Source organism: Strix uralensis, chromosome 33 (assembly GCF_047716275.1).
Source record: "Strix uralensis isolate ZFMK-TIS-50842 chromosome 33, bStrUra1, whole genome shotgun sequence".
Taxonomy (NCBI): domain Eukaryota; kingdom Metazoa; phylum Chordata; class Aves; order Strigiformes; family Strigidae; genus Strix; species Strix uralensis.
The window spans coordinates 2,779,440-2,801,751 of NC_134004.1; the positions used below are offsets into that span (position 1 = coordinate 2,779,440).

The 22,312-nt window shown below is 64.9% G+C and overlaps 2 protein-coding genes and 1 non-coding gene across 8 annotated transcripts; all 3 read right to left on the reverse strand.

The window, feature by feature from the left end:
- Positions 1-18: 18 nt before the first annotated feature.
- On the reverse strand, positions 19-8,278 carry NCKAP5L (NCK associated protein 5 like). Of its 3 annotated transcripts, none has more exons than XM_074853901.1 (13): positions 8,207-8,278; positions 5,461-5,502; positions 5,253-5,360; positions 4,396-4,464; positions 4,241-4,279; positions 4,024-4,143; positions 3,827-3,940; positions 1,637-3,405; positions 1,393-1,543; positions 1,216-1,294; positions 797-1,084; positions 481-620; positions 19-367 (listed from the first exon to the last, which is right to left on the reverse strand). In XM_074853901.1, exons 3-13 carry the CDS (start codon positions 5,352-5,354, stop codon positions 131-133), a joined length of 3,108 nt encoding a protein of 1,035 aa, XP_074710002.1. In that variant the 5' UTR covers positions 5,355-5,360; positions 5,461-5,502; positions 8,207-8,278; the 3' UTR covers positions 19-130. The 3 variants fall into 3 exon arrangements, with proteins under 3 accessions (XP_074710002.1, XP_074710003.1, XP_074710000.1); XM_074853902.1 differs by lacking the exon at positions 8,207-8,278 and adding an exon at positions 6,805-6,879; XM_074853899.1 differs by lacking the exon at positions 8,207-8,278 and adding an exon at positions 5,938-6,042.
- A 680-nt stretch (positions 8,279-8,958) lies between these two features.
- On the reverse strand, positions 8,959-21,266 carry KANSL2 (KAT8 regulatory NSL complex subunit 2). 4 transcript variants are annotated; one of them, XM_074853928.1, is made up of 10 exons: positions 21,226-21,266; positions 19,896-20,157; positions 18,785-18,963; positions 18,098-18,212; positions 17,219-17,386; positions 15,879-16,041; positions 15,032-15,128; positions 11,773-12,026; positions 10,019-10,237; positions 8,959-9,291 (listed from the first exon to the last, which is right to left on the reverse strand). In XM_074853928.1, the coding sequence occupies exons 2-10, from the start codon at positions 20,144-20,146 to the stop codon at positions 9,163-9,165; spliced, it is 1,575 nt and encodes a 524-aa protein (XP_074710029.1). In that variant the 5' UTR covers positions 20,147-20,157; positions 21,226-21,266; the 3' UTR covers positions 8,959-9,162. The 4 variants fall into 4 exon arrangements, with proteins under 4 accessions (XP_074710029.1, XP_074710028.1, XP_074710026.1 ...); XM_074853927.1 differs by having other exon boundaries at positions 19,896-20,154; positions 21,226-21,261; XM_074853925.1 differs by lacking the exon at positions 21,226-21,266 and adding an exon at positions 20,370-20,510 and having other exon boundaries at positions 19,896-20,154.
- LOC141936792 (small nucleolar RNA SNORA2/SNORA34 family) lies at positions 14,806-14,934 on the reverse strand. The gene has a single exon (XR_012626797.1). It is a non-coding gene; the product is annotated as a small nucleolar RNA SNORA2/SNORA34 family (small nucleolar RNA).
- Positions 21,267-22,312: the final 1,046 nt, after the last annotated feature.

Sequence of the window (22,312 nt, forward strand, 5' to 3'; positions counted from 1 at the left end):
CCCCCCACTCCAGGCAGCACCCCCAAAGTGGGAGCGGGGAGCAGCGGGGTGGGGGCGCGGAAGACGTGCGAGTGCGGCGGTGGCGGGGGGAAGGAGATGGGGTGGGGGGGACGTGGGGTGGGGGGGGGGCTCAGCCCTGGCTGCCGCAGGACGAGAGGCTGTCGTAGAGCGAGTCGCTGAGGGACTCGGAGTGCTCCAGGCCTGGGGGGCCGTGCCCCCCGTCCCGCGAGCGAGCCTCCGTGCTGCCCTCGTCCCCCACGTCCGAGGCGCTGGGCGTCCGGCTGCTGCTGGCGCTCAGGGCGGGGGGCAGCGGCGGGGGGGCTTCGGGGGACGCCCCTCGATGTCCCGCCGGGCTGCACACGGGTGCCTAGGGAGGGGCAGCACGGTGAGGACAAGGCGGGGGGGGGCGGGGGGCTCGCTGCGCCCCCCACTCCCCAGCCATGCAGGGTGCTCTCACAGAACCCCCTGCCTCCCCCTTACCAGGGCGGGCCGGTGCAGCCCCTCCAGCCCCCCGGGGGGGCAGAGGAAGGGGTCGGGGGCGCCGCAGGCTTTGGCGTTGGGGAAGGTCCAGTTCTTGCTCTGCTGGACGCGCCGTGGCTTCCCGGCGGCATCGCCGGCATCTGGGGGGAAAAGGGGGGGGTCAGCGCTGGCCTTCAGGGCCCCCCCGTGACCCCCATCTCCCTGCTGGGGGGAGCTGAGCCCCCGTTGCACCATGCACAAGTGGGGGGTGCACACCCGGCGCCATCGCTGCGGCCTTGTGTGCCCCGCCCCCCCCCCCCCCCAGCATGACACCGACCTTGGGGCACAGCGCGGTGGCCGGGGGGGGCCGGGGGCCGGCAAACCGGGGCGCTCCGGTGTTTGCCGGCCACCAGCAGCTCCTCGGCGCTGGGCACCTCCCGCTCCAGCGTCCGGGCCTTGCGCGGCACTTTGGTGCTGCTGGCGGGCGGCCGCGCCGCAGCGACGCTGGGCAGCGGCTCGGGGCGGCCCCGGGGTTTTGGGGTGCTCTTGGCGGGGACCCCCCCGTAGTCGGGGGGGGGGAAGGTCCCGATTCCACTGTCCAGCGTCCGCGTCAGCGACCCGCAGGCTGTGGGCACAAGGGGAGGGGTCAGTGCTGGTGTGGTTAGGGGGGGAAAGGAGGAGCCACCCCGGTGCCCCCCTCCCCACCGTATCCCCCCCCTTCCCCACCATATTGCACCCCCCCTGCCCCCCCCTCACCGGCGAAGTGCTGCGCCGTCCCCGACTCGGACAAGCTCTCGTCCGACGGCAGCTCGTCCCGGAGCCCCACGTCGGGCACCTGAATTTTGGGGGGGGGGGGGGAGAGCAGAGGGTGAGCGGCTGCGGGGTCACCCCAGAGCAGTGACAGTGTGTGCGCGGGGGGGGGGGGGTCCTCACCTTGTCAGGGGGCTCCCGCAGGTGCCCCACGATGCCGTTGCGGGCCGGGCGGCAGAGCCGGGGGTCTTTGGCGTCGGGAGGGACGTGCCGGAGGTCACACAGCTCCCGCTTGTCCAGGCGGCTCTCGTAGGGCGCGTCCTTCCCGTCCACCCTGGGGGGGGGGACACAGGGTCCCCTCAGAGCAGGCTGGGGCGGGGGGGGGGCACAGAGGGCACCCCCCAACCCCACCCAGGTGGGCACCGACCTGTCGAGCAGCTGCTGCATGAAGGTCTCGGCCGTCACCTCCTGGTACATGACCGGGAGGTGGCCGGGGCCGCGGGGGGGCCCGCGCGGGCGCCCCTTCTCCAGCGCCAGCCCCTGCAGGAAGGCGTGTTCCTCCCGCAGCGCCTTGCGCAGATCCTCCGCCTTCTCCATCAGCTTCGAGATGTTGAGGCTTTCGGCTTCCAATTTACGGGCGGCCAGTTTGACCTCCCGGCGCAGAGGAGCCGGCGTCCCGGCCCACTCCCGCCCGCGGCCGCCATCCCCGCGCCGGCTCAGCGCCGGCAGTTTGCTGCGCCGGAGCCCGAACCAGCTGGCCAAGCCGCTGGCCCCCTTGCCCTTGGCTTCTCCGGCCGGCGCCCGCTCCTGCCCCTGCAGCCGCAGCACGTTCTCCTCGATGCCCTTCATCACCTTCTCCTCGATGGCCGAGTGCCCGGCGGCAGCGCCCGGCAGCGGGGGTGGCGGCGGCCCCCCGCCTGTGCCGGGGGGTTCGGGGACCGGCGGCGTTTTGTGGGGGGCCACCGCCTTGGCCCCCGCCGCCTCCTCGCCCCGCGGCGTCCCGGCTTTGCCGGCGCCCGCCTTGGTGGGCAGTTTGGTGGGGCTGCTGTGGGGGCTGCGGGAGGCCTTGGCGGGGGGGGCCGGGGGGGCCCGCGGTGGGGTCCTGCCGCCGGCGGGGCGTCCCTTGCCCCCCACCTTGCCGGGCTCGCCCATGGAGCCGGAGGAGTAGCACCGGGCCAGGGGCTCCCCGCCGTGCGCCGGCTCGGGGTGCTTCAGGCTGCCCCCCAAACCCCCCCGGGGTGGGGGTCGCGTCTCGGCGCTGTGGCCCCGCTCAGGCCGCCCCGGGCCGGGGGGTTCGCGGCCCTCGGCCCCCCGCAGCTTGCCCAAAGCGGCCAAGCGCTCCTTGAAGGGCAAGTAGCCCGGCTCGGGGGGCTTCTTGCCGGGGCGGCGGGAGGGGGCTGAGCCCCCCGTGCCACGGCGGGTGCTGGGGGGGGAGGCGGCCGCCCGCTCCCCGCTGGCGGGGGGACCCGGGGGGCCGGGGGGCTGCTCGGCCACCTCATAGGCGCGGGGCAGGGGAAAGGCGGGGGGCTCGGGGGAGCCGGGCTCCGGGGGGGCGTCGGGGGAGGCGCGGCGGCTGAAGGCCGGCGAGGCCTCGGGGTTGCCACCGCGACAGGGGATCTTGGAGGCACGGGCGAGCTGGGGGCTGAGGCGCAACGCCCCAGGGGGGGGCGGCAGCTTGAGCACCTTTGGGGGGGAGGGCAAAGGGTTGGGGCCCCCCCCGGGCGAGAGTGGGGCGAAACCCCCCTCGGGGCTCTCCTCGCCCGGGGTGTAGAGCCCCAGGAAAGCGGGGTGCTCGCTGTGTCGCTGCCGGGGGGGTCCCCCGGGGGCTTCGCCGTTGCGCCGGCAGCAGCCCCCCCCCGCCTCGCCCCGCAGCAGCCGCTCGGCCAAGGCGCTGAGCAGGGCCCCCCGCGGCGGCGCAGCCTCCTCCGGCGAGGAGCAGGGGCTGCCCTCGGCCCCCCGCCACCCCCCCCCGGCAGCCCCCGGCCCCCGCAGCGGGCAGGGGGGCCAACCCGGGGCGGCGCAGGGCTCGGGGGAGCCGGGGGAGGCCGGGGGGGGCCCCAGCAGCGGGTCCGTCTCCTCCAGCTTGCGCAGCACCTCCAGGATTTGGGCTTTCTTCTTGAAGAAGGGGGAGAGGGCGTCCAGGGGGGGGGCGCCGGGACTGAGCCCGGGGCTGCCCGATGGCACCGACGGGGTCACCTATGGGGTCCGGGCACTGTCACCGCGCAGGCACCCGGTGCTGAGCCCCACGGCAGCGGGCTGGGGCGGGGGGGGGACGGGGACGACACTCTGGGGACACCACGGGCGGAGGGAGAGGGGGAGAGGGACGCAAAAGGGGTGGGAACACAGCGGGGACGGGGACACCAGGGGAAAAGGGGTTTGGGGACGGGGATGGGGCCACCATGGGGACACTGGGGACAGAAGAGGCTCAGGGAGGGCGATGCCATGGGGACGGGGACACCACGGACCAGGGGAGGGGACACCATGGGCCAGGAAAGCAGGGTACCACAGGCTGGGGGACACCGCAGGCTTGGAGAAAGGCAATAGGAGAGGGGGGGTGGCACAGCCCGGAGTGGGGGGGGACACCGGGGTGGGGGAGTTTGGAGACGCCAGTACCCACCTCTGGCAGGGGGACACAGCGGCCGGGGGGCAGCGGGGGGGGCGGCTGCTCGGCAGAGCCCGGCTGGGGACTGACCGGGGCATCCGGGGGCACCGGCACCGGGTGCAGCAACAGCTGGAGAGGAGGGAGATGCTGGGTTAAGCTTTGGGGGGGCGGTTTTTTGCCCTGTGACCCCCCCCCCTCGCTCTCCCCAGCACCTGGGGCAGGGATCCGGCCGAGAGCTGCAGCTTCTGCTGGAAGAGGTCGCTCAGCGCCTGGTTCTGGCGCTCCAGGTCAAAGACGCGTTTCTTCAGCTTGATGCACTCCTCGCGCAGGTCCTGGCCGGGGGGGGGGGGGCAGGGGGGGGACACACACGTCAGTCAGGACCCCCCCACCCAGCCCCCACCAACCCCCCCACCCCTCCCTGACACCCACCTTCTGGTTGAGCAGCGCCTGCACCACGTGGTTGGCGACCTGGGGAGCAGAGGGGGGGCCTGGGGGGGGGTGTGTGCGAGGGCACACGCAGCCCCGTGCCCCGGCACACGTGTGTGCACACGTGTGTGTGTGTGTGTGTGTGCGTGTCCCGGTACCTCATCCAGGCAGCGCTCGTATGTCTCCCGCTGGTTCTCGTTGGCCTGAGCCAGGGCCGAGTTTTCCGCCTGAGGACAGAGTGGGGACACCTCAGGGGACGTGGTGGAGGGGCCCCCCCCTGCCCCGTGGCACCAAGGGGACCCCTCGTCTGCCTGGTGGCACCCAGGGCCACGCGTGGAGGGATGGGGCTGCCCCAGGATTGGGGGCACACGAGGGCCACGGAAAGCAGGAAAGTGCTGACCCCCAGTGTGGTGTCTGGGCTACCGGCTGTGGCTGCCTCTTAGCACTGGCTGCACGGTGACACTGGCCACGGCTGCACGGTGGCCATGGCTGCACGGTGGCACTGGCCACGGCTGCACGGTGCCACCAGCCACAGATGCACAGTGGCCATGGCTGCAGGGAGTTAGTGGCCATGGTTGCCCCGTGGCACCAGCCACAGCTGCCCAAAGGCAACGGCCACAGCTGCCCTGGTGGCCCTAGTTTCTGGTGGCCACAGCTGCCCCGTGGCACCAGCCACATCTGCCTGAAGACAATGGCCACAGCTTCCTGAAGGTAATGGCCACGGCTGCCCTGGTAGCCCTAGTTTCTAGTGGCCATGGCTGCCCTGTGGCGCCAGCCACAGCTGCTTGAAGGTAATAGCCATGGCTACCTCGTGGCACCAGCCACACATCCACAGTAGCCACGGCTGCAGGGCGTTAGTGGCCATGGTTGCCCCATGGTGCCAGCCACAGCTACCCAAAGGCAACAGCAACGGCTGCCCTGGTGGCCCTAGTCTCTGGTGGCCATGGCTGCCCCGTGGCACCAGCCACGGCTGCCCGGTGGCCCTGGCTTTCAGCGGCCCTGGCCCCCGCCGTACCTCCAGCTCCCGCAGCCGCTGCAGCAGCTCATGGCTGGTGCCCGTCTCGCCGAGCGCCGCGGGGCTCCCGTCTCCCGGCACCTCGGCCACGCTCTCCGACATCGCTGGCTGCAGGGGGACGTGCGTCAGGCCGGGGCCACCGCTGGCCCCCGGCCACTGGTCCCCCTCCCAGCACTGCCAGGCCCTGGCCAGCCCGGAACCCCCTTACCTCGCTCGGGATGTCCCCAGCCCCGTCCCTCTGCGGTGTCACCTGCGGGGGGGAACAGGGCTGAGGAGGGGGACGGAGCCTCGGGGGAGCCCCGGGGCCGAGCCCCGACTCCACCGGCACCGGGAGCCACAGGGACCCCTCCTGCCGCCCAGCGCCCCCCGCCCCTTCCCGGGGTGGCACCGGCACCGGTCCCGGGGCACCGGGATGCGCAGCACCGCCGGGGCTGGCACCGGCCCCGGGGCACCGGAACGCGCAGCACCCGGTGCTCAGGATCCCCGCGGTGCAGACGGGCCCCCCCCGGTGCCGCACACGCCGCTTACCCCGGGGCTCCCCCCGGTGCCGGTGCCGGTGCCTCCCCCCGCCGCTCGCCCCGTGCGCACCGGAACAGGGGCCGGCCCCGAGCACCGGCCCCGAGCACCGGCCCCGGCCCGGGCCCCCCCCGCCCCCGCCGCGCTCCCGCCCCCGCCGCGCACTCACGCCCGGTGCTCCCGGTGGCGCCGCCCGTCCCCGCTCAGCGCGGCCCCGGGGCCGGTCCCGGTGGCGGCGGCTCCATCCCGGCCCGGCCCGGCCGCGCTATTGTTGGGAGGCGGCGGCGGCCCGGCTCCGCCTTCCCGCCGCGGCCGGGGAGGAGCCGGGGCCGCCACCGCCCCCGGTGCGCGGCTCCGCCAGCCCCGGGCAGGGAGCACCGGGGACCCCCGGGAGAGGCGGCACCGGGACACCGGACATCCCGGGAGAGAAAGCACCGGGCATCGCCGGGTGGCACCGGGCGCCCCCGGGGGTACGGGGCACCCCCACGGAGAGGGACCCCCTCCGGGGCACCCAGCACCCTTTGGAGAGGGACCCCCAGGATCCTGGGCACCCTCTGGGGGGCCCCCCCGGGGGTCGCGGCCCCTGGCCGTGGCCTCCACCCCGCACCCCACGAGCCGGGCAGGGGTTGGGGTTCACACGGGGCCACGTGGCCCCGGCTCACCCGGCCCCCACGGGCGTCAGTGGCCGGTGCCCCGGCGGGGGGGTTCGGCAGTTTGGGGGCAACCGGAGGGTGTGGGGGTGATGGAGGTGGCGAGGCCCTGGCCCCCCCCCCAGGGACCCTGCGTGGCTGCACAGTGGGTGGGGGGCACCGGGGGCCACCGGACGGCCCTGGAGCAAACTCCACCACCTTCTCCCACCCGACGCACCGAGAGCGGCAAAAATGACCGGGGGTGGCTGCAGCGGGGACGGGCGCAGAGGGGGGGGGCTGCGGCACCTTCCCCATGTCCCCCCCCAACCCCCCCAGCCGGTTGTCCCCATTGCCACGGGCTGCGTGGCCCCGGGACCGCGCGCCCTCGCCAGCACACGCGGCCGGACCTCGCACGTGTTTGTCCCCGTCCCTGTCCCCGGACCAGCAGCAAACCCAGGCAGGTCGCCAGGGTGGCCCGTGGGCCCCCCTCACGTTGCCCCCGGCGCAGGAAGCGGCCCCGGGGCCGGCGGCTCCGGCTGCGTCACGGGGGGAAGTGAGACTCTGTCTGGAGGGGAAGAGCAGCCCGCGGCCCCCCCAGGCCCCCGCCGGGGTGGGGGGGGGCCGACAGATGGACGGCGTGGCCGTCACCTCCCCCAGCACGAGGCCCTGCAGGGACAACGCGAGGGTCCCTGTGGGGAGGGGGACACAGCTCCGGCAGAGCCGGGGGCACCCAGAGCCTGGGTCCCCCTCCCTGGTCCCTGTCCCTGTCCCCCCCCCAACCCCGGGGTCACTCGCACCCGCCACCCCGGGGACGCGGCACGTGCCCAAACCACGCGGCAGTGGCCGTGCCAGCGCGGCAGCGAACGGCCCCCTGCGCCCCGGCCACGACGGGCTGGCCTTGGCCTGTCCCCCATGCCAGGGTCCCCAGCTGCCAACCTGGGGACAGGGGGTGACAGCCCCGACTGTCCCCAACCCTGCTGGGCTGCTACTGGGGCAGCTGGGATGCACCGGGGACAGGCCAGGGACAGCGAGGACACCCTGGGGACAGGCGGGATATACTGGGGACAAGTGGGATGTGCTGGAGAAACAGCCTTGGGGGAGCAGGGACACATGGAGGACAGCTGGGAGTCCCCAGGGACACACGCCAGGGACAGCCAGGATGAACTGGGGACACTGGGGACAGCCAGGATGCAGTGGGGACAGCAGAGACACACAGGGGACAGGCTGGGGTGCACTGGGGACAGTGGGGAGCTGCGGGTGGGGTGGAGGACAGTGGAGGACACCCCAGGGACAGGCAGGATGAACTGGGGACACTGGGGACACCCCAGGGACAGGCAGGATGAATTGAGGACACTGGGGACACCCCAGGGACATCCATGATGCAGTGGGGACACTGGGGACACCCCAGGGACAGCCGGGAGAGCCAGGCAGAGAGCCTGGATGTACGAGGGGCCGGTGGGGACACCCCGGGGACAGCGGGGACACACCGGGGACAGACGGGATGCGCTGGGGACAACAGCCCGGGGACAGCGGGGACACGCGGTGGGGACAGCCAGGACGCACCGGGGGGCACCAGGGACGTACGGGAAGCGGGGGGACCGGTCGGGGCACCCCCGCCCCCCCCTTCCCCTCCCCGCGGCACGTTCCGGTGCCCGGCGGCAGCGGGACCCCCCCCCCCTCCCCCGCCCCGCTCCTTCCGCACCGCGGGGCTGCCGGTGCCCCCCGAGCCGCGGCCCCGACTTCCCCGGGGAACCCCCGGTGCCGCCACCCCCCCCACCCGCCCTCCCGCCGCGGCGCGACCGGACTCACCGGGAGCTACGGCGGGGGGGGGACGGCGGGCGGCATGGCCGGGACCGGGACCGGGACCGGGGCTGGGGCCGGCCCGCCGGTGATGACGTCATGGCTCCACCGGGCCGGCTCCGCCCTGCGCCCCCGCCGCCGCCAATCCGCGCCCGGGGGGCGGCGGGGGGGTCCCGAGTGTCCCGGTGCTGCCGCCGCAGCCCTTCCCCGGGGCCGGGCTCAGCCCCTTCCCGCCCGCCCCTTCCCGGTGCCTCCCCCCACCGCGACCCCCGGAGCTGCCCGAGAGGGTCCCGGTGCCCCCTCCCCACCCCCACCCCCCCCCGGGGATCCGGTACCGGGCGACCGGGAGCTGGAACCGGACCGGGCCCCTCACAGCCCGCAAGGGCTGGGCCGGTGCCCGCCCCCCCCGGGTCTTGTGTGAAGGACCAAAATAAGGGAGTGACACCCAAAAGTGGGGACCCCCCCAGGGGGGCACAGAGGGGTCACCCCCTCCCCGGGGTGGGTGTTCACTGACCCATGCCAGCCCAAGCCCCCCCAGACAGCCCTGAGCCCCCCACAAACAGCCCCAAGCCCCCCAGGACAACCCCTCGCCCCCCAGAACTGCCCCTGCTGCTCCGTCCGCCGCCATCCCCAGCCCCCCCCTCACCCCAGGACACGGGGACACGGGCAGTCACCTCCATCAGTTTATTGGGGGGTACCTGGGGGGGGGGGGGGGCGGGGAGGGGACACCACCCCCCTTTAGATGCCCCCGTCACACCCTCAGAGCCCCCCCCAGGGACACCCAGCAGCAGAGGAGTGTGGGGAGCCCCCCCCCGCCCCATCCTTCCCCCGAGGTTTCTCCCGGGCCCCACAGCGAGGGTGGGAGGGTCTGGGGGTGTCACCCCCCCCACACACACACTCCAGGAATGACGGCGGCGCCGGAGCCGCGGCTCAACCCGGTTTCCAGACGCGTCCCGGCACCGGGCTCAGCTCCCAGAACCCGGCTCCAGGCTCCCGTTGGCGGCTGCTCCCCGGGGCTGCGCAGAGGCGGCTTCCTCAGGGTGCCGGGGGTCCCGGGGTGCCGGGGGACACGCTACCGGCGGCGGGCGGCTCTGCTGGGGACAAAAACAAGGGCCGGTGGGGCGGCTGCGGCAGGACGGGCCCGGGCCGAGGCGAGGGCGAGCCCAGGGGGGTGTCGCTCCCCCCCCGCGCCTCGGCGGAGCGGGAGGCGTTTGCTCTGGGCTCCTGCTTGAAACCCGACGGCTACGGCAAAACCGGGGGCTTCAGTCAGGGCCTGGGGTCCCCCCACCCCAGCGCTGGGCGAGGGGCTGCAGGGGCGGCTCCAAACCCGCGGGCAGGGCCGGAGCCAGCCCCAGGCTCCGGGTGGGACCCGAAAGCGGCAAGTTCCAAGTGAAAAATGACTCAGAAGGAGGAGACAGAAGCCCTGTTCTGCCCAAAAGGCGTCAGCTCCTCTTAAAATCCCCCAGCTGGGTAAAGAAGAGGCTTCGGGGCTTCCCCCAGCGGGGAGTCGCCAGCCCGAGACACCCCCAGCGTGTCCCAGACAGGAAGAGGGTGGCACCGAGCCACCCACCAAGAGGCGACGGCCCGTCCTCCGCCGCGTCCCCGGGGCCAGGCTCTGGCTGTCACCCCAAAAACACTCCCAGCCCCCTGCAGAGCGCGAGGACAGCGCAGTCCTGACTTGGGGGGGGGGAAGAGCGTGGCAGAGGGGGGAAATGGGGGCTTCTCCCCCTGGGAAGACGCTTCCTCCAGAGCCCCAGGGGCTGGGGGTTGCCCCAGGGGCAAGCGGGGAGCTGGAAGCCCCCGGGGCTCCCCCCACTGTACCTGGGCTGGAGAGTCGGCAGGCGGGGGGGAGAAGAGGTGGGCAGAGGAGCTGCCTCTGTCCGTCGGCGCCGTCAGGCCCGGCTGGGAAGGTTCCTCCAGGGCCAGAATGTCTATGGGGGCCTCGGCCACGTCTCGGAGGGCCGGTTCGAGGGCCACGGAAGGATCGAAGAGCAGAGGGGACGGGGGACACTGCATGCCATCGCCCACCACGTCCAAATCCTACGAGAGAAAACACGAAGGTGGGTCCTGAGGAGAGATGGAAGCAGCGAGGCCTCGCAGCCCGCCTCCGCCCCCCCCCCCTCGGGCAGCGGGACCCCCGTCCTCAGCACCTGGAACACAACCTGGGGCCGCTGCCTCCTCCTCCTCCTCCTGAAACAGCATCACCCAGGCTCACCAACAACGTGCGAGGCACAAAATCCAGAGCCCAGCGTGACGCACGGCCCCAGAAACATCCCCGCAGCAGCCAGGAGGGCTGGCAAAGGGCCCGATCCTGCCCGCCTCAGGACACCCGGAGCGCTCCCCGCTCTCCCAGGATTTCACACCCCCCCCCTTTGCTTGCCCCGACACAACTGCTGCGCGTGTGGATCACTGGGATTCCTGCGAGGCTCCTGGGAGAGGACGGGATTTGGTTTGGAGGGTGTTTGACATCAAGGCGAGACGCCCGCGACCGGCCCAGCGTGACGCGAGAGAAAACAGACACCCCGCGCAGCCGTAGGAGCTCCGAGGGCTCCCGCTGGGTGTCTGAGGTTTACATCCACGCACGGCTCGGGGTACAGGGTGGGAGAAAGGTGCTTCCTTTCCAATCCCGGGGGTGCTGGGCCCCGCCTGACCCCACGGCAGCAGCACCGGCTCTCCCGTCTTAACGGCCACCCCGGGACACCGCAGCTCCTGGAGATGCCCCCTCCGCCAGCAAACTCTGAAGTGACCACGAGATTTGCCTCCCGCTGGCCACGCTCAAGAATCTCGCGGGCATTGGTAGAGCAAGGGACACCTCGTTCAGAGGAGCAGCTCCGAATGACCGTGGTATTTTTTTGTTTAAACAAATTCCAGAGGATTTTAAGCGTGTAGGCTTAACATACATGCAGGACATCAGAATAATCTGGGATTAAAACCCTCATGGATTCCTCATGGGAGTGAAGACGGGGGAAAAAAAGTCTGCTTTTTTAAAAGCCCCTAAATATTGAATTAAGCCACGCTCAAGAATTTCAGGGGCATCCAAATACTAGAGCAAGGGACACCTCGTTCAGAGGAGCAGCTCTGAATGACCGTGGTATTTTTTTGTTTAAACAAATTCCAGACAATTTTAAGAGTGTAGGCTTAACATACGTGCAGGACATCAGAATAATCCGGGATTAAAATCCCCATGGATTCCTCATGGGAGCGAAGACGGGGGAAATCTGCTTTAAAAAGCCCCTAAATATTAAATTAAATGAGCACAGCCCTTCTAAAGGAGCACTCACCAACTCTACAGAAAGAAACATCTCCCAAACCTCTTGCACATTCTTCAAGAGACTCTTCTTCCCCAAACCAGCAAAAATAAAAATCATCCTACGTTATTTCTGCTGGGGAGGCAGCGCTTTACGCGACGTCCATCCACGCTCCACGCGGAGCGGCGGGTCGGCTGCACGGCAGCCCCCTCCCTGAGTATTTCAGAGTGACTTCACGGCCCAGAACGAAGAGAGAAACATTGGGGGAAGTTTTTCCACAGGGCACCTTCTTGCACGGCCCGTCCCAAAGCACGCTGCACAACTTACATCGCTGAACTCCAGGGGCAAACTCTCCGTGGGCTGGAGCTCAGCAGCACTCAAGTACAGGTCCGTGGGGGCAGCTTCCAGCTCCTCGGGGACAGCCAGAACCTGCTCGGGTACGTACATCTGCGGAGGCAGGCGGAGGTGGAGCGGGCAGCAGGGATCCTCTGAGAGGCTCACGGGAACCGGCTTGTTGCAGGGCACTTCCTCGGAGCCCTGACACGGTTTAAAGAGAGTCTGATTAGCGTCCTGACAGATGTCTGGGCAGACGTGGTCAAGGAAAAAATCACAGAATCATCGAGGCTGGAAAAGCCCTTGAAGCTCCTCCAGCCCAACCATGAACCTCCCCCTGACCGTTCCCAACTCCACCAGATCCCTCAGCGCTGGCTCAACCCGACTCTTCAACCCCTCCAGGGATGGGGACTCCCCCCCTGCCCTGGGCAGCCCATTCCAACGCCCAACAGCCCCTTCTGCAAAGAAATCCTTCCTAAGAGCCAGTCTGACCCTGCCCTGGCGCAGCTTGAGGCCATTCCCTCTTGGCCTGCCGCTGGCTCCTTGGCTCAAGAGACTCCTCCCCCCTCTCTGCACCCTCCTTTCAGGGAGTTGGAGAGGGCCATGAGGTCTCCCCTCAGCCTCCTCTTCTCCAGACTAAACAACCCAAACCCGCACAGCAGACGAGCTACGGACACACACACACATCCAGAGGCAGAAACGCTCCCCACGCACCCAGCCACCCTCCAGCAAACGGCCTTAAAAACCCCCGTCCACTTCTCCAAGGTCGAGTCCAGACTCCACGGGCGACGTGGGGGACGTTACTTGCACGATGGAAAACGGGGACAAGAGCAGCGGCCTCCCAGCGGGGGCTGGGAGATGTCGCTGGCTCCCTGCGAGGCACCCACAGATCCTCAGATGGAAGATATTACAAACGCACGGGCTTGCTTTTATTTGCAGGCATCCATTTAAAAGGCATCTGCACAAGCCTCGAGATCTAACGCGCAGCGGAGATACGAGCACACACAATGCTTTTTCCACAGCCAGGAGTTTAGTTCCGGTATTTCTATCTTCCCAGCGCATTTTCCTTCCCAATGGAAAACCTATTCCTGCCAGAGGTGTAAATGGGATTTCCTGCCTTTAATCACAAACAGAAACTCTGCTCCAATGGCCTCGCGCCTGCAGAGCCATCACCAGCAAAGAGGAGCTACAGACCAAATCCCATCCTCTTCCCAGAGCTGCAGCCGGACCCACCGCGGAGGCTGCGCGAGGGGCTGCAACATTTTACTGACAGTCGTGAAGTTTCTCCTTCCTGCTGCCAGGGACAAGAATTGTGTCACCAAGGGAGCCGTGAGGCAACAATCTCCACGCGGGTGACAACCTGGGGCTGGGGCCAAAGCAGATTTCAGGTGCAGATCAAGTCTTTCAGGTCAGACACCTCAGTATTAAACCCACCCAGATGTTGCTGATATTTGCGGGGTTCACGCCGCAGTTTCCTCTTCACACAGCGCAGCGTGGGAGAGGAAAAAACCCCAAACTTCCAAACCCACGCGAACTGGCAAAAAGGTGCAGAGTTTAACCCAGTCTCTTAAGCCGTCTAGGTTTCAGACTGATCCTTCCCTCCTCTCCTCCCTGCAGCAAGGCAGCTGCGAACACGCCGATGCGGCCGCCCCGCAGGTTGTGGGGAGCCCGTAAATCCCTGCTAGCGGCCACGGCGGAGAGCCCAGCCCAGAGGAGCCAGATCTCCGAGACACTCGAGGGCAGATGTGGCAAGGGAAGTGTCTCTGTATGAACAGCAGGGTGGGGGAGCCAGATTTTTATCTCTGAACGACTCCCAGATCAAGTGCTGACTTTATTGGTAGCCAAAAAGCAGGGATTGCCAAGATGACAAAAATCACACGCTCCACCTGGAGCCCAACAGCCCAGCTGGGTTCGGTCCCTTTAATGCTTTGTCAGAAACAATCCAGCTCCTGAAAAGCAAACAAAGCCCAAGAGCCTCCCGACAATGCACAAAGCCGAGAGACTGCAGATGTTATCGGCTCAGCAGGGCTAACCAAAGTAAAATCTTGTTTGTGTCAGTGAAAGTCAGCTGACAGCTCAGACGCAAGGAAATCAAACCTCGCTTTTTCCACTCCCTTCTCGGCCTGCCCTGCTCAAAGCGAGCCAGCTGCAAGCAGCAACTTGGTCAAATCGTTTTATAGGTATTTACCCTGCCTTTATTTTCAAGTATATGGTCACTAGAGAGAAACAAAGGCAGCTTCCTGCTCCCTGGGCTGCTCCCTACGCGTAGCGGGAGTCGAGTCTGCCAAGTTCAGTAACAAAACAAAACGAAGAACTCATCCTCCCCCTGGCTGCTCGCTCTGCTCTGGGACCCAGCGCCGGAGCTTCTCCTGACTCACACCAGCAACAGCTGCTAACGCGGCTCCGCCACGATCCAAACCTGCTCCCGGACACATCCACCCAATCCCACTTAGACAGGAGTTGCACAGACGCGCCCCGGGCGACGCTCCGTTCCTGGATCCTACGTTGGGGTGGTGATCGCTGAGCTGGGGGGATCCCAGTGGAAATTTCAGGGCTGACTCTCAAAAAGCTGAAGCTGTTTTGGGCAATAACAGCTCGAGGGTGTTCACACACATGTGTGAACCTTTTAAGGGGTCAGAGCAGACTGGAGCTGGTCCACAGCAGCCCCAAACAGGCCAGGAACTACTCCCTCATTCGGATCCTCCCAAAAATCAGTGAGCACATGCTTCAGCAGTCAGCCAGCCCTTCCCACGCACGTCCCTCGCAGCGGGACTCGTACCAAGAGCTCGCAGACCCTGCTCAGGTCAGCTGCTGGCACCCAGCACCGGCAGCCAAGCAGAGAGCAGACTGGCTTCCACCCTCCCTCAATACCACCAGAAGTAGCTCGTGCTCCCCTTGGGCTCCGGGAGGTTCCCTCGTTGCTTCCGATCGAACTGGCCACCCCGTTGGGATGCTCGGGATCGGCCAACGTACCGCAGGAAGGCTGCGGCGGGACCTGCCCGGGCAGAGGCGAGGGCGAGCCCAACCTTTTGTCACTCCCACACGAATTGGCCGTTCCACGGGGATGGGAGCGCCAACAGACCGGGAGATGTTTCCTCTGGGCTCCTTCTTGAAACCAACGGCTACAGCAAACCGATGGCCTTGATTTAGGGCCAAAAAGGCAAAAAAAAAAAAAAGGAGGATCAGACACAGTTCAAACCACCAGCAAAGGCAGAAGCGCAGCCCAAGGCAGCACAGGCAGATCAAAGGATACGCGTAAGGCAGTGCCTGGTCATCGGGAGGGACTGGTTGGAGCATCGGACGTCGTCGACGAAGGCCAAGCACCTCTGGCTGGAGCGGGTGGTGTGCGCCTGCAAGGCCAAGAGGAGAGCTCAGCGTCGTCCGGCTCCGCTCCCGAGAAACCCCCTCGGCTCTACAACGCCCGCGTCCTGCTTTCAAAACACGCCAAGACCCAACTCGCAGCTCCACTCCAGCACAGCCTAGCTCCTCATTATGTCCTTCTCATTCAGGCTTTTATTAAACAGAGCTGAGATAGGAAGGCACGGCTCGATTTCAATAGGAAGAACTTCACCTCAGAAGTATGGCTCAAAAATGAGGTTTCTCAGACTTATCTTTCAGCCTTCAGAAGCCAGCTAACGGAACGCTGTGAATTTTAAAACACTTATAAAGAAAACGGCTGCACACAGCTTCAATTTAGTATCACGTGTGATGCAAGGGGCCTGCCTTTTGGTCCCCCACAGGTTTAGGAGGAGTCTGGATTTCACCACCACAAGGAGCGTTTTCCACACCTTTTTCAGTGATGAAATTCAGGCTGCCTCATCCTGAGCCCTCCCTTTTGAAAGGGAAAATTCTCCAACCCCACACTTGAACTTCTGCAGTTTTGGTGCCCGTTTAAAATGTCTCCAGGAACCTCCAATGTTTCACCCAATGCGGATTCTGAGGGCGCTGGGCAGGACCAGACCTTTACGCCCCTGCAGAAAGGGACCAGCTGGCAGGGCCAGAGCAGACCCGGCCTGGGATCGCTGCCAGGAAGGGACGAGAGGAGAGACCCAGCTTCGCCGTAACTCCGGCGGGCCGCAGCCCCCGAGCGCTGGAGGTACCTGCTGAGCGGCGCCGTCGGTCGCCAGCATCCTGCGCTCCTTCAGCTGCCGGTGCAGCAGGGCCTCCACGCCGTAGCGCTGCCGGTACCGGCGCAGGCACTTCAGGCGCTTCAGGTTCTCACGCTCCTTGGCCATCAGCCCCTCCGGGCCCGTCAGGAGGCTGCTGCCTGCGGGGAGCGAGGGAGGGGTCAGAAAATACCACCCCACCTGACACATCCCTCCATTTTTTTTTTTTTTGGTACCGAAAGCCAAAATCAAGCTGTCGAGAGCTCCAACAGCTGACTAATGACCCAGATGTCACCAGAGAGAGCGAATGAGCAGCGAGAGCTGCACGTATAAACAGGAAGCACATCCTTCAGTTACACAAGATTATGACAAAGCAGATTCCATCCCAAATTTTATCCCCGTGCACACGAGGAGCACTTGGGCCAACAGAATTATTTTTTTTAAATATCTGTTAAAATAATTTGGCTATTCAAGAGTCTATTGTGATTTCTGCAGGCAGAACAGAAGTTTGTCAACTTTCAACGGCTCCTGTGCAAGTTCTGGAAGCTTCCCATAAGCACTCCCAGCTGTAATTACAGGGCAACGCTCAGGATCTGCTTTTCTATTACTGGTTTGCTAAAAAGAGTTCTACAAAATTGTTATGTACCAAACTTCCAGTTATTTTTACTTGGGACCGAGCTGTATTATACCATTTTCCAGGATGAGCTATTCTAAGACTATGCTAGAGAAAGAATTCTTTACACTGCGATACTTCCAACCAGTTATACAACCCGGTTCTGCCTCTGCTCAGCTACAAACTGCTGCCTCCAAGAGAATTCCAACGGAGACAGAAGTGCTTCTGCAAGGGAAAGCTGCATCTGTGCTACGGAGGAATGTGGCATTACAGCAGTACTGGTGTAACCACCGAAACGTCTGCCGATACAGACAGGACCTTACAGATGAATAAATTTTTTTGTTTATAAAACCAAAAGCAGGAAATCCCATACAAAAAAAGAACTTTTGTCTCAGAGTTAACTTTGTAGTCTCATTTCCTGACAACACTGCAAACTTTGAAGAGCAAAGAAATCCGGCAACCTCTCTAACCCAAACGATACCAATCTCCAGGCGTGAGGCCAGACACAGAAATACCTCCTCTAACTGGGTTTCAGTCCTACAGTAATTTTCACCCTTACCGAGACAGCACTGCTCTGAAATCTGCTTCTACAAAGGGCAAAAAAACCCCCTTTTTCCTTTTTTTTTTTTTTTTTTTTTAATACAGAGTCCTGCATGTGTTTTAGAGAAGCACCGTGCCCTCGGCCAGAGGAACACAGCTCGGTGACTACTTGGACCAGCACTTGCCTATGGCTTCGTGCTCTCCCTTGCGGCTGTGCAGGTATCGGCGCTTCTTCTCCTTCAGAAGGTGCTGGAGTCGCTTGAACTGGTCAATGTAGAGGGACTGCAGGCGGATCAGCTTCTCTCGCATGATCAAAGCCACCTCCTCAGCTGTGTATACGCCAGCGTGCCTGAAAAACACCCACACAGGCAGGGTGAAGTTTTTAAGGGTCCCTCAGGGCTGTTCTCCCAACCAAATGACACAGTCGTTACCAGAAACACAGGTGGAGCAGGGCTGGATTATACAGATCAATGGGTGACGAGCAGAAATATGAATTTATGGGGGTTTTTTTAAGTTGCAAGATCACCCAGAGACTGCTGCTGAACGGACCACTCCACACTGAAGGATGACTACCAAATACTTCCCAGAACCACCACCAGCTCTAAGGCTGGTGAGCGTTCACACCCAGCTCCTCACCAAAGCACAAAGTCCAACTGCAACACCATGAAGATCATCAGCTCTTTAACACAACCGCCCTCTCCTCAGGCACCACGCCGAGCTAAGTAACCAGCAATAGGACAAGAGGGAATGGCCTCAGGCTGCGCCAGGGCAGGGTCAGACTGGCTCTTAGGAAGGATTTCTTTGCAGAAGGGGTTGTTGGGCGTTGGAATGGGCTGCCCAGGGCAGGGGGGGAGTCCCCATCCCTGGAGGGGTTGAAGAGTCGGGTTGAGCCAGCGCTGAGGGATCTGGTGGAGTTGGGAATGGTCAGGGGGAGGTTCATGGTGGGGCTGGAGGAGCTTCAAGGGCTTTTCCAACCAAGATGATTCTGGGATTCTGAGCTCAGAACGCTCTGCATGCTACACACGTGTAAGCAGCTGGCAGCTGCCAGCACCCAACTTACTTCAAGGGATCCTCCTGGTCACTGTCGATGCTGTCAGCCTCGCTGTCCGGGTCCCCTCGCCACGTCTGGTCCACTGTGACAGGGTCCTGCTCGCCATCGCTCCAGCTGTCCTCATCTGAAAAGACAAGTCACCCTGAGCAACAGGACACCAGAGACCCCAGGAGCTCGGCTCCACAGCCGCACGGAGATGAAGCAGCTCTGCCTTTTGCCAAAAGAGACTGTTCCTCCCCAGCACAGCGTGAGCAAGGGACATGGAACAGCACGAAACCCACCGACTCGGCGCAACCAAAACACCCGGCTGCCGTGGAGCGACACTCCTGCCCACCTCGGAGCCACGATCCACCAGGGCTGGCCCTACCAAGCGACCCAACAAGATGGGAAGCTCAGCACCGAGCCAGCGTTTGACAGGCACCACTAGAGACTAACCCAGCAAAGAGGGAAGCTAGCGAAGGTTTCTACTCGGTGAGTGCAAGAGAAGCAAACCCGCAGGGTTTTGGTCTGGTACTGTGACTCGTCTACAGTCAGCGGCAAGCAAGACACACCAGGGTTTGCAGAAAACAATCTTTTATCCCCGGATCCCTGGGATCTTTTTTGCCACTGGATTTAAGAAGTGATATTCTTGGCATTTCCACACAAAACTGAGAACTCCAGGTCCTCTCTCAGCAGTTTTATGCTTTTAATTCTTACCTAGAATCCGACTGGCTTCGCTGCGGCTGCTCTCTGCAGTCTGGGAGCCCAGCTCTGACTTGGCATAAGAGCTAAGCTGGCAAAGGAGAGTCTCGCTTACAGGCCCAGGATTGGACTTTTTCATCTGAGCTTGGAGCGCCAGCGTGTTCCTACGGGCATGCTCTGCACAGAACGACGCGCTGCAGGAATAAATCACAAGCTTGTTACAACTCCAAGCCCTCAGCCAGCAAAACGAACAAGCAATACAGTGAGAAACGTTCCCTGGCACCTGGAAAGCACATCCCCTCCACAGCTCTCTCACAGAGCGAGCCGCTGGCTGCAGGTATGGCTCAGAAATGCCGCAGAGCCCCAGGTGGCTCGCAGACCACACACCGCCGCTGAAATGCCACCTCTGGCACCAGACCCAGCAGCCACAGGGCACGGCAGCAGGGAGAGAAAAGAGCTTTTTACTTAAACCCACCGAAGTGAGCTCTTCTGCTTCCAAACACTCACACTGGACTCTCAGTTTCCACGCAGAGCACGCTGGCCCACGTCGGATGGATCCTTTTTATCGGAGGGGGACCAAGGGCAGAATGAAGACTACCAGTGTCCACATCCCCGTAACCTCCGAGAATGAAACGCGGGTCGATGCTCCCGTAAGGGAAACTGTGCTCTGCTGACGTCCTTACTGAACGTCGATAACTGTTCTAGGTCCTTCCACCCGCAGCAGTCAGAATGTTTTATATGCATCAGAGAACAAGCAGCACAACCAGGTCATCAACTCCACGTAACACATGACCAGAGTGTCTGCGCTGAGGATTAGCCACAGGCAAGTTAAATACCCACAGGCAAGTTCAATCTGCTGGGCTGAGCGGAGGTACGGCACCGTGGGGGTGCACGTGTGGCTCTTACAAAGGACCTGGATCACTGCAGCCACCTTCTGATGGCAGAGGGCAGCAACCTGACAGTCCTGTGGGACCAAGATGACTCCACACAGTGTCCAGCGCTCACAGAGCCTTTTTCTAGCTTAAACGTTCTTCAGAAAGAGGGAGCCACTTGTCTGAAGTAATAGAAGGACCTTTTCCTTGTTTTAGTTCTATATGGTACAGAACCGGATAAGAGAGGTACTCACCCATCCTTCTTCTCTGGTTTGGGTGCAGCATTGGGACACCGCTTTCCGTTCTTCGTTGAAACGTAGCTGCACTGCTTGAAAGGGGCACTCCTGTCTTCCAGAATGTGCTTAATACAAAACTCCTGCCCCTCCAGCCGCGGCTGGGAGCACTGGCGGTGGGTGAAGGCACATGACAGAGGCTCCTGCGGCCGCGGCACAGGAGTAAGGCGTCCTCGGCTCGACGGCAGAACGTGGATCCGAATTCTGTTCATGCCAACACCTGCTTGAGAGATGCAGAGCATGAAACAAACTGCTGATAAACGAAAGAGAAGCAGTATCTGCTAACACCTGCTAATGCATCTGAATTAAACTCTTTGACCCCCTCGAACGGGCGGGAGATGAAGTTGCTCCTATAAAGTTTCTTCCAATGTCCGAGCAAACTCTGAGCTTTGCAGCAACCCCATTTCTGCACAGAATGAAACGCATCTCACTCACCTGAGCTACCGAGCAGCACCATCCACCCCAAGGTGTGGGCACAAGAAGCGCTGCTGCCTGCCAGCGTTGGGGCCAGGGGGTGATCCATGTCCCAGAGGTACCCCTCTACCCCCCCCCCACCCCAGTGCAGGAGCCTTTCGTCCCAGCACACAAATCCCACCGCCACCAGGGTACCACGCTGCCTTCCCCCCCACAGCCCACCCCCCGCACAATGGCCAAGACAAACCCCCCCGCCTTCACGGCATCATCCATCCCCGGCTCACGGCCTCCTCCTCAGTGGGCACCACGTCCCAATCCCGCCCCCCGCCGCTTCCCACAGGCCCAGCGCTCACCCCAGCCCTGCTCCCCACCTCTCCGGGCGCAGCTCACCCACCCCACAGCGCCCAGTACAGGCCCCCTCCCGCCCAGTGCAGGGCCCCCTCCCGCCCAGTGCACCCCCCCCGTGCAGCTCCTCAATACGTAGCCCCTGCTCCCGGTGCCCATCCCTCGCTCCCGCTGTCTATCCCTGCTCCCCGTGTCCATCGCCGGTGCAGACCCCCCCCGCTCCCGGTACGAGCCCCTCTCCCCCCCCACCCCCCTCCCCACGCACGTGCTCCGCCACCCGCCCCGCGCCCAGTTCCTGCGCATGCGCGGTCGCGCCGCCCGGCCGCCCCGGCGCCGCCATTTTGTCCGCGGGCGGCGGGCGTGAGGGGCGCTCCCGAGGAAGGCCCAGGCAGAGCTGCCGGAGCGAAGGGCGGGGGGGAAACAGGCCCCCCCGGTGGCTGCGGGGTGGAAGGGCCCCGGGGGAGCGTGCAAGTGTCGCGGCGAAAGGCTGCGCGGGCCCCACTGAGGGCGGGCGGTGCCGCCGCCATCTTACCTCGCTGCCGCCCCGGCCTCCCTGCTGCCTCGCCGCACGCCCGCCCCGCCACCTTACTGGCCCGCCCGGCCGCCAATCAGCGGCCGGCGCGGGGGCGGTGCCGCGCGCGGTTGGCCGAGCCCGCCGTCACTCCGCAGGGACCAGCCACGCCTCCTGCAGTCACGTGAGGCCGGCGCGGCGGGAAGCCCACACGTGGGCGCGGCGGGACCCCGGGGGCGCCCCGGGCGAGGGCGGGGACACGGGAGCGGGTTTGTGCTTTGGCGCCGGGAAGGCAGAAGCTCCCGGTAGCCCCTGGGACACCGGCTTGGTCCCAGGAGCCCCCCTGGCTCTACCCCATCCCCTCCCGGTTTCCCAGGACAGCTGAAGGCCGACATTGCTCCCCGGTGATTAACGGAAAGGGCAGAAGGAGCCATTCAGTGCCAACCCCGGAGCAGCCAGCCTCCAAGAGAGGCTTCAAAACGAGCCTGAAACCTAAAAACCGTACCCAAAAATCGCAGGGGGGGGGTTACCAACGGCAGAGGCACTGGCGAGGGTCAGCAGCACCAACTGCGCTTAAAAACCAGCGTGATGGAGAACGAGAGTTTCACAAAACCATACGGAGGCCGTACATTTATTGAAGGTTGGAAAAGGAAAGTCTGAGAACAAAGGAAATCAGTTTTTCTGAAATATTCAACCAAAACTCAAGTGGCTGCCCTGGCCCAGGGTTGAGGTTGTGGTAAAAGCTGTTTCCAGCCCAGCTGGAAGAGCTGCCCCGGGCACGGGGACACTTCGAGGCACCGTCCCAGCTGGGAACGCGACACGCCGCTTCTCTCCAGATCAACCCCGGCACCGCCATGGACCGAGTCCGCCAACACATTTCACACCTCAACCCGGCTCTGCCCGCGCCACAGCACCCCCGCGGCAGGACCCAGCCAGCTCCCAGCACCGGGCTGCTCCGCTCGGTCCTTCAGGCACAACCCGACCCCGCGCACAAGCCCCCTGCTCAGCAGCGCCCGGCCCCGCCAGCGCGGGCAGCTCCTCTGGACTCTCTCCCCCCAAAAAAAGCCGCCACGGGGGGCAGGTCCTGGGCCAAGCGCCCTCAATCTGT